Source organism: Haemaphysalis longicornis, unplaced genomic scaffold (genome assembly GCF_048455015.1).
Source record: "Haemaphysalis longicornis isolate Haplotype H1 unplaced genomic scaffold, Haemaphysalis longicornis Haplotype H1 scaffold_18, whole genome shotgun sequence".
Taxonomy (NCBI): domain Eukaryota; kingdom Metazoa; phylum Arthropoda; class Arachnida; order Ixodida; family Ixodidae; genus Haemaphysalis; species Haemaphysalis longicornis.
In genome coordinates this window covers 6,197,105-6,208,298 of record NW_027526282.1, presented here as the reverse complement: position 1 = coordinate 6,208,298, position 11,194 = coordinate 6,197,105, and the positions used below count along the sequence as shown (strand labels likewise).

The 11,194-nt window shown below is 45.4% G+C and overlaps 1 protein-coding gene across 1 annotated transcript in view; it reads left to right on the top strand.

Annotated features, from left to right (window-relative positions):
- The first annotated feature begins 444 nt into the window (after positions 1 to 444).
- LOC144166596 (uncharacterized) overlaps positions 445 to 11,194 on the top strand; it is a 47,292-nt gene continuing 36,542 nt past the window's right edge. The window contains exon 1 of the mRNA XM_077696105.1: positions 445 to 974. Coding sequence (XP_077552231.1) covers positions 838 to 974 — 137 coding nt within the window. The 5' untranslated portion in view covers positions 445 to 837. The remainder of the gene's footprint in view (positions 975 to 11,194) is intronic.

Here is an 11,194-nt window from a genome sequence, read left to right as displayed (position 1 = left end):
GATTTCACTGCTTCTAGGTTGGCGACAGTGCTGAGAAGCGTTAGAAAAGAGAGACGGGGGGAAGAAATACCTATTTCCAGAATTCTACGAAGAGCGATTTCACTGCTTCTAGGTTGGCGACAGTGCTGAGAAGCGTTAGAAAAGAGAGACGGGGGGAAGAAATACCTATTTCCAGAATTCTACGAAGAGCGATTTCACTGCTTCTAGGTTGGCGACAGTGCTGAGAAGCGTTAGAAAAGAGAGACGGGGGGAAGAAATACCTATTTCCAGAATTCTACGAAGAGCGATTTCACTGCTTCTAGGTTGGCGACAGTGCTGAGAAGCGTTAGAAAAGAGAGACGGGGGGAAGAAATACCTATTTCCAGAATTCTACGAAGAGCGATTTCACTGCTGCTAGGTTGGCGACAGTGCTGAGAAGCGTTCTGATGAAATTGTGCACTTGTTCATCATACATACTCAGCGAAAAAGTGGAGCTATGACTTGACAAGGTTCTCTCAACCATGGTATTTTTTTTCTTACATTTATCTTGCTTACAGCAAGTTTAGAGTAGTTGGTATTTTTCACAGCAAGCACTATAATGGGAAATTTTCGCTAACAACCGTTTTCACGAAGACATTTTTTTAATTCGCCCACTTACCTAAAAAATGTAAACACGGCAGTGTGCCTGAGGGCATGCTGTATATAAATAACTTAAAATAAAAAAAACTATCAAGAAACTAAAAAATACAAGTCGTTTCAATTTTCTCAAGCCCCTGTTCGGAGATTAACACGGCTTAGCTCATGCCCGCAAGTATTTCACGGTTCGTACCCAGAAGGGCATTTTCATAGGTGACATTCATGCATAGCAAAAAAGTTTCTCGCTACAAAGGAGTGCTTACCGGCACGGGAGGAAGGTGCAGCGTCGGCATCGCCGTTGGTCTCAAAAGCACTCTGCTGGCGAATCCCATGGATTTCACCAACTCCGGGCTTCCTTGGTAAGCTTCGGCAGCAAAGTGCCGCCCACAAACGTAGACGCTCTTTCGTTTGTCCGTCACTGATAGCCCGATACGCAGTAGCCATGCTTGCCGCCGTTCGCTGTCGTTCGGTAAACTATATAGCACTTGAGTATCGGCTTTGCAGCCAAGGACTGCACAGCGACGTTTCGGTGGGCTCATGGAAAATGCGCTTCCCTCGCATTGAGTACGTGGCCAGCGTCAGCGCACAACTGATGCTTCCTCTCTGAAGGTGTGCGGAGCAAGTAGATCTCGGAGGCTCGTACGTCGCTCTTCGCGTATCACGGCGTTGCAGCGGTTGCTATCGGCGGCACGTGACTTTTTATCGGCGGCGAACTCGCAGCCGCACGGGGAGGATTGTGCGATGGTTCCCTTTGATGCACCCCGCACTGTTTATCGAAAAAGCGCTGTCTCAGATGTAGCCCCGCTGCAGTGCCGGCTGGTATTTTGCAGCGGTGGTAATTACTACCGGCGGAATGTCTCAAAGACATTTTAAACCGGCACAGAACCCGTGCACAACACGCGCCAGATCGGATCGCTTTATCAGAAGCGATGAACGGGGATCGAGGCAGAGAAAACCAGCGCCGCACTCGAACCGCGTGCACCTGTGTTCTGACAAGCTGCACCCATATCTTGTGAACCGTGGTAATAGCTAAATATACCGCACAACTGCTGCTTCCTCTCTGAATTCTTAAGGTGCGCGGAGCAAAGAGATCTCGGAGGATATCGTATACGTCGCTCTTCGCGTATCGCGGCGTTGCTGCCGTCTCGGGTATCAGCCGTCAGATTTGCGGCCTGGGCTTGCCCTTTCGCGGTTTACGTTCCGGCGGTTGCTATCGGCGGCACGCGCCTTTTTATCGGCGGCGAACTCGCAGCCGCACGGGGAGTGCGCTCGTTTTTGATGTACCGCGCAATCCAAAAAGCTGTGTCTCAGATGTGGCCCCGCTGGTGCCGGCTCTTATTTTGCGGCGGTGGTAATTACTACCGGCGGCATGTCTAAAAGACATTATAAACCGATAGAGAACCCGTGCACAACACGCGCCGGATCAGATCGCTTTATCGGTAGCGATGAACGGGCATCGAGGCACAGGGCAAACCAGCGTCGCATTCGAGCAGCGTGCACCTGTGTTCTGACAAGCTGCACCCATATATTGTGAATGGTGGCAATAGCTAAATATAGACGAACACGTTAACGTCTTAGCGTGATGCAGAAAGCAAGGTGCAGCCGCAACCCGCCGACGCTGAGCAGACGATCTCTTCGCCGGAAGTGCGTGTAAAAGCCGCCCAATAGCAGGATCTCTACCTCATGAAGAACATCTGGGAATCGATGATGTAGACATGTGAAGATGGCGGCGTCCAAAAACACGAAGGAAAGGGTGAAAAAAAAGCGACAAACTTTGAAACAAAAGTGTGAGCTTTCCGCTGCACGTAAAACAGTAATACTTGGCACAGCTGACGTTGACGACCCAATCTAACGATTGCGCTAGTTCGTTTAGTGTGCTCAAAATGCCTTTCAGGGCCCCTAGGCCGAGAAAAGAGCCGAGTCTCTCAGAGGTTATCCATAGTCTGCTTGGAGGGCGCGCTCGGAAACCTGGATTCCGAGAAAGGTGAGAATGAGTGAGGAATGAGCATTGCAGAACACCGTAAGTTATGTATCTGCAGAGAGAGAGAGAGAGAGAGAGAGAGAGAGAGAGAGAGAGAGAGAGAGAGAGAGAGAGAGAGATCAGAACATCGGTAGGAAAAGTTAATGGCCCAAGTGGATGTTGGAAAGTAGATGTGGAGAAACGAAACGTTACACGGCGAATGAGCCTCCAGTGAAACGGTCCTTCAGGCTGGGGAACGAAATATTGGGGGAAGTGTATGTGGAACAAACTTACCTTAACTATGTTACCAATGCCGCACAAATTCGCACAAATGTTCGCGAACACCACTGCTCTAAATGCGAACATGCGCGTTGCAACAAATATGGATGCGATGGGACAGGATGTCCGTCATCGCAGAACGACCGGCTTTATCTTTAAAGGGGCCATGCAGACAAAATACAAGTGTGTTTTATTCGAAAGATTTCTCGTTTGATAGCGCCCCAAGCGCTTGTCCGACCGCAGACTATAACGTGTTCACTGAGTTATTAATGAATTTATGTTAAAATCTTGATTCTCCCGCCAAATCGTGTGTTTTCGTGACGCCTGCCGTGAAGTCACAAGGGATGGTATTCAAACCAACGTCATTAGGATCCGCAGCCTTGCTCACCGTCAGTCCTCCCAGATGGCGCTACCATGCTCAGCCGCGCACCGTTGTACCCCGTTGCTTTGTTGTTGACCGTATTTGCACCTGGATTGTTTTTGATACAGCAGAAAGTAATTTTTTCGTGAAACATTGGGTATGCTCGACAAACAAAAAGGGTCACGTAAGACAACGTCACTTACGCCAATCGGCCCTTGTCGTGTAAGACAACTCCAAAGCAGCGGACTGCTGTGCAGCTAAAACAAGCACAGTGCGCCCAGTACCAACAGCAGTGCGCATCGGTACTTCTATTTTTACGTGTATTTTTGTAACTTTCATTGCTTACCCCACCATTCTTACTGCTCTAAAATGAATAGGTGGGACATTTAAGCGCAAATAGCTCGTCCGGCAAGGTTATAAGCCCTGCCAAATTTGCCCTTCTTTTTGCGGCCTCAGCCAATTGCAGACCCAGCACATGAGATCAGAGGTTCTGTCGCGCGAAATGAGCTAGTGTGTCGCATAACCATTTCCTTTTTTTCCTAATTATAAAGCTTCTTTGAGCGAAGCGTGCGTTAAAAGTGGTGTCAGCATGATTCTAACGAGGCAATCTTTCGAATGAACAAACTTGTGTTTTGTTTGGTTCATTAAAAAGCCTGCTTTGTCTCGTTAACAATGGTGCCAATTTTATCGCGAACTACAAATAACGGAGACATTAAGGAAGACAAAAGAAGCAGGGACGATCTCCCCAGACACTTCCCGGCGATTTCTGTATGACGTCACAGCATCTTATTTGAGCACCGCTAAAACAAGATTTTGTGACGTCATTGTCGGCTGCCGGCCAAAGCCACCAACAAGAAACATGACTGCGATTGTAGTAGGGCAGTTCAGTTTGATCGTAGCGCTTGGATTCTAACCTTCATTTAACGCAATGGTAATATGTTTTAAGCGCTGGCCCATATTACGTCACTCCTGCCTATATTACGTCACTGCAGCGCTAAATTCTAATGTTTTCTGACATTTCTTGCTTTTCTCAGTGAAGGAAGTGCCTTTCGTAGCTCGGATGGAGCTCAGTGAGTTACCACACGCTAGTTCCTTCAGACTAAACAACGTACTTGTATTTTGTCTTCCTGGCTCCTTTAAAGCCCTAATAAAACTTGTTGCTGGGCTAGTTGGTTCATGGTCATCACAACGGACGTCAGCGCTTCAAGAAACAAGACACACGACAGAAAACGGACAGGGCGGGCGCTGCTTTAACTGATTTATTACCAAGCTACACCTTCGCATATACAGCCCAAAACAACCGAGCATGCGCAGCGTGAACCATTCAATGCACAACTTCCAAACAACCATCACCAAAAATACATAGATAACACCACTCTGTACCGTACGTCATACTAGATAAAAATTCTGTTCCAAACAACCATCACCAAAAATACACAGATAACACCACTCTGTACCGTACGTCATACTAGCTAAAAATTCTAACTCGTAGCAGAAGCCATGATTCAAATGCGCGTGAAATACTGCAAGCTTTTTATATCAAGAAATATGGCAACGATTGCGTCAGTGATACTTCAGCGGCTCTGTTTTCCTCTGAGTTAGAACTTTTATCTATAGATAAAACCACTCTGTACCCTAATCATACTATAGTATGATGTAGGGTACAGAGTGGTGTTATCTATGTATTTTTGGTGATGGTTGTTCGGAAGTTGTGCATTGAATTGTTCACGCTGCGCATGCTCGGGCGTTTTGGGCTATATATGCGAAGGTGTAGCTTGGTAATAAATCAGTTGAAGTAGCGCCCGACCTGTCCGTTTTCTGTCGTGTGCCTTGTTTCTTGAAGCGCTGACGTCCGTTGTGACGTCCTTTAAAGCCGTTCGTGTGTCACGGTCACTCAAGCGTGAGAGATAGGCAAACTGCATTCCCAACGTCCCAACTTTTCTTCGAAGCCGTCATGTGAGGAATTATAAACCTGCTCGCAATTCAGTCTAGCACAGCAGTACCGGCGCCCTGCTGACAACGCTATACATTGACCACCCTTCCTATTGAGACAATCGCAGGAAAAGGAAAAGTGGCGTTCAGTAAGCACCAAAGGGATCGATATGACTATGCTAGAAAGTTAAACATTTTCATATCAGACAAAAAGAACTGTTTAGATTGCTTCCCGGAGCCGGTATTTATGGGATGTTGACGACCTATTCAATCCGAAAAATACCATTGAGGCGTGTATGTACAACGATGAAAAGGTCCACGTTGTGGTTTCACGTGCCGAAGCAAATTGGGCTGCTGGGGCGTGCCGTGTGAAGGTCGAAAAGTCAATGCTATGCTGACGCTGTGAAGGTTAACCTTCCATAAGCTGAGCGAGGCTACCTGAACCAATGTTGTGAAACTAGAACAAGTGGCCATTAAACGGTTCGCTAGGTATACGTGAAAAAAAAAAGAATATAACAAGAATGAGCTCAAGAAATGGCACTGAGTAAATAGTATTAGTCAGACATCCGCGGCGTCTGCAAAATTTCAACCAAACAGTTCGCAATATATAAAAGTATTGTTTCAACAGTCGACAGCAAGCTCCTCCTCACCCCCTTCCCTACATTATCGAAAAAAATGAAATAAAGTCAGACCAAATTTTATTGACCAACTCGTGGAGAAAGAAGGCCCACTTTAACAAAAAGACGGGGGCGCAGCAAGCCACAACGCACCATAGCCCCGCTGCTAAAGCGACAATCAGGGAAGAATGTGCTACGAGAACCAAATTCGAAGGGGTTGCCTACAGTAGAGAGCAATAATAATAATAATAAAAACATTAACCCATGATCTCCATGATTAGTAAGAAAACAGCCGCCTCAAGGTTGGAATCTTAGATGTGTGATATCCATTTCGCGCGCACGGACAGCGAATTATCTCTAGACTTATCGCATTTCTGGGTACACTGCCAGGCATTAAACAGAAGTAGAAACAGGAAATGGGAAAGCGACACAGAAAACAGGGTGGGAGCGGTGATGGCTAGCCTTTCAAGTTGGGAACGATTCCATCAGCAGCTTGACTCGCCCTTCGGACAACCGCGGTAAACAATGAGCTCTGTTCCACAAACATTTCGTGTGCAGAGCAGGAGCCCCCGTGGATATCTTCGGCGACAGTGAAAAAAGGCGCGTCTAGCGAGGCGTCGTCGGTTTTCCCACCGCAAAAAAGGGAGCCCGGCGTGCACGCGATGAGTGGGCGACCACGGCAAGAGAGCCGTCAGCGCGTTTTATGGCACCCACGGTCCCGGAGACGCCAACAAAAGGTGCCGCCGCCCTGGGAGACAGCCGCCCCCAGGGGGTGCTTCCGAATTGCCCAATAATTGCCGTCGGAAGCTTCCGACAGGAGCGGTCCTGTTTCTTTCTCTGGTCTCCCTCCTATGGAGCGAAAAAACTCGCACTAATTGGTTTCTCTCAAAAGTGCGCCCCCAAGGCTACGAGAGAGAAGAAAAGACGTCTTCCTTTTCTCCCCGGGCCCTATTCATCCCGACCGCGACGGCCCCGCCGCGATGGCCTCTTCGGCGGCACCCATGTCCAAGGGAGATGTAATTCCGTGTGGTCCTCACGCCGCCGCCGCCCTTTCTGCGTCCTGCTGACCGCGTTTGGGGGCCATGTTTGCCATCGGTGCAACCTTCGGAGTGCTCTGGTCTGTGCTCGCGATTCTCTTTCTAAATTTTTTTTTAGGGGCCTGGGTTTGTGCGTGGTGGCGAGCCGTTCCGCATCGCAAACCTCTCGTTCTCACGTGCGCTCTTTTTTTTTTTTTTTTTTTTTTCCCTGACCACCCCCTTGTTAGGCCTAAGCTTTGTCCAGAAACGAAGCTGGTTCCAGTGCGGTTTTCTCAACTTCCAGCCAGGGCAAAGACCATGATATTCGGGAGGCGTACTTCTGGAAGCGGGCTGTGCTTTTATCGTCCAAGCATCCTATCTTGAACCTATAGGGCGCAACAGTCTAAATGTTTACGCAATATCTTTATAGTTACCCTTATTTTTAGTTCTTTGAAGTGCTGAGGGCCCGGTTTTAAAAACAAGCTCCCCCCCCCCTTTTTTCTTTCTCTACCTTCTTACCCTCTCGTCATTTTTGAGACTTGATGGTTTTTAAAATTCGCTACAAAAAGCACATGCCGTATTTACTCGACGAATTTCCGGAGTGTTACATCACCTGGGCTACTTTGTTGCACAGCACGTGGAGAGATAGTCAAGTTGGTTCATACTGAAAGAATGGTAAACTGCGCGAAAAGTTGCAGAAGAAGGTATTAAGAATATTCGAAAATTACTACGCAAGGCCTCAATACCTACCCACACATGAACTCTTTGTAAAGCATTCTCTTCTTAAGGCAGATAAAATATAAATTACTTCACTACATTACGGATAAGAATTTATACAATATTTCCAACCCTGTTACTGCCACAGAATATAACTTGCGCAGACGACATCGACCAATACATTATACAAGGACAAATAACGGCCGACAACACGCGATTAACAAATCCCTTCCTTATTAAACACCGTCGAGTAACCCATAAATTTCCGAAAACGTATGTCAAAATAAATACTAAAATGTCCTGTTAGACCATTCTATTTAATATGGATGAAGTTATTCGGAGTATGAAATAAATGGTTGCAGTTGAATTGTAAATATGTACTCTTACGTAAGCCACTGTTTCTTCTGTATTTAATTGTTTGCTCACTCGTTGCACTGAAATCTTCGTTTCTTTCGTTTTGTTTACCTCGGGCAAAGTATATGCACAAAGCGCGTTCGAGGCGCATGATTGCAAGTGCATTTTTGTGCCACTTTTTTTTTTCCTTTTTGTACACACGACAGCAAGTGTACATTATATTGTTTCTTGCACGTCTGTTCCCCCCCGCCATTTGCCAGCCGGAGCACGGGCCCTAGTCAGGCATCCAACCTTCAGCCTGTGCTCCGTCTTTTGTAAAGCAAGCAAGAAAGAAAGACAAAATGAAGAGATACATGCGACCCATAGATGTGCTGCAGTCCCAGTGTCGTATGTGTTTCTTTCATTCGTTTTAAACTTAAGTGCAGTTTACCATTATTTCAATAGACAACATCCTCCCTCAAAAAGTCAGGAAGCGCATTCGTGAAAAATGGCTTCCTCTATCAGCCGCACTAATTAGGTAGCACACGCTCTGGTTGCCCGCGTGAGTGCACTGCCGAAGTAGACAGGTGGGCCTTTGTATAAACTGTTCGCACATCCCTACAGTTAGCACGCTAGCAATCGTCTGGCTATTTTGTGATTTCATCCATAAACAGAAATTTAAGTTCTCCTAAGGCAGAGTTTCCATACTATTATGTACATTGTATATTACGTAGTGTATATTGCATATTCTATAATGCAATGTACATATTATGCATATTGTATCTGCTGACTGCGCACAACTAATAATTTTATTTATTGGTTTAGTGGTTTATTATTCAAATTTAGTGGTTTATTTAGTGGTTTATTATTCAAATGCTTTTATAAACGGTGGCTCCTATAGAAAACGAGATCGGTATCTAACTATCATAAAATGTTATTATTAGCAATCTCGAATACACAATCATTTTGTAACCGCTCTTTTTTGTCTTGTATTGGAATTTTAATAGGTTAACAACTAACTTCGCCATGAGGGGCAGGCACTCTGGAGGAGGTACATAATGCCACAAAAGGCAAGCATGCTATGTATAGACAAGAACAACTATAAAGCCCATGCGCATGTGTTCACTGGAGAGTCGGTGACGGGTACATCATTGGCGATTGGGATATGAATCTTTTCGTCGCCATCCACCATTTGCGTCCCTCTTAGTCATCGAGCTCGCTAGAAAACGAGATCGGTATCTAACTATCATAAAATGTTATTATTAGCAATCTTGAATACACAATCATGCATATTTTCATTTATGCACAGATCGTTCACTTTTAAGCAGGTGACACACTTACATTTTTGCAGGAATTATTCCCTTTTATATAAGAGGAGAAAACTCATGCATATTGCGCACGCCTTTTCTGCTCTTAAATTGCGGAATAAATTTACCCTGTAATTAAAATTTTCTACTTCAACACAATGTAGAAAACAGGTTATGCTTTTAGCAGAATGTCAACCTTGAAATAGGGCGTGTATACATATTACTATGTTTCGCCTTATTATTTATATTTTAAGAAAACAAATAAAGGTATGTACGTTTTTACAAGCATTTTCCTGGCTTTTGCTGGGACAGTTTGTTGATGAGATCCTAAACAGTCAGCCCTCAAGAAATCCCAGTGCGGCTTGCTCTCTGTGTCCATCAGTTAGGTCAGCTTCGCCGCTCTGCGTGGTGCATGGTCTCGGGCGAAAGGTTTTTACCTCAGACTGAGGAACTGTGGGCTGACTTCAAGGTTATGGGCACAATTGAATTATATTTAATTCAAATTTTTTTATTTCTTGTCTGAGCGACAGGAGACTGGGACTAAAGGCACACCCGGCCTGACGGAGGTCCTAAGTCAACTTGAACACTTTGTGAGCAACGTATATCTCAGAACACTTGTCTCTGTGTACAATCGAACAAAGAAAATCATTATCACAAATAGGGGAATAAGAAAAAATGATAAAGCAACTGGGAAGAAAGTATTACAAATAATATGTATGAGAAAAAACAAAAAGAACAAAGGAAAACAAACAACCTTTTCGAGGTTGTATTGAAATAGATAATGTCGGTTTCAATTAGCGGAAACCGGCAGGAGGTTTAAGCTTTGCTGAACCAAACAATGACGTCGGCATTTTTTTTTCCAGCCCTCGGTTGGTCCCTTAAGACCGGGAGGGCCCTGTTCATTTGAACTCTTTGGACCATGGATAATACGCCCCTGCTCACCGTGCTAGCTTTCTGGCGGAGTCGTATGCAGTTTTATCCGAACATATTATCTGTTTCGCGGACTCATGTAAGGGCACGAAATTAGTTTGAAGCCATGACTTTTCTTTTCTGACATATTATGACCACATTGTCAGATCATTAAAATTTATTAAATGTTTTGGAGGGTATTAAATGGAGAAACTTGCATCGAATCCTCATTCCAGGGCCCTGTCGATCAGCGCTGGCCTTACCAGTCCAGCGTCGCCTCTCATCTTTCTAAGATTAAGGTGCATTGTTGTCAGTCTGCCAAAAAGCTGGCTGTTCGATACGGCGTGGAAGAGGGCGGCTTTTTCATTACATTCAAAAAAGACCCCACTTAATCTGTCAGGGAACATAAGCGCCTGCCTCGACCTGTGCGAAGTGTGTTCGTTTGTAATCTTCTCACCGTATGTATTTCGCGGCTGTTTAGCCCCATGTGAGCTGTAAGTAGAGTTCTTCTTTCAAGTCTCTCTCTTTTAAGACGTTCTCCGCAAGATTCGTGTGGTGGAAGAATGTAGGAGTGATCTTCGTCGCTGCGGTCAAGTTCCCACAAGCCAGTCAGCAGCGTGCTCGTTTGCGTCTAGGCCTTCGTGAGCAAGGCACCATGTGGTGTTGTGTATGCGGTTTAACTCCTTTGGGATGATATTTTTAGAGCCAATGGGTATTAAAATGGAGTGCGCTGTGAATATACTTTACTGCGAGGTTGACGCACCGGGTTTCCTATTTTACAGTCGAGGGGCAGGGGAACACTGCCTTTTTGCAACCCTTCATTCAGTGCCTGCTTTTCTGTGAAATAATGAAAATAAGGTGCTAATGTTGTCATTATGACCACAGGCGGATTTCTGTGTGCGCCCTGGAGGGGCGGAGAAAAGTTTTTTCGATGATGATGATAATGATGATGACATTAGAGCAGAAAAAATAAGAAATCATAAAACGTTTATTGTCCTTCTAATAACATTAAGGATAATAATGCTAATTTTGATAATACGAACACCCCATTTTTATCAAGACAATGGTTAAATCGCGAAGCTTTCTCCGATGCAACAGAGAAGGACAACCTTTAATAGAAAAGGATGACCACTGGTCACGATGGGGGA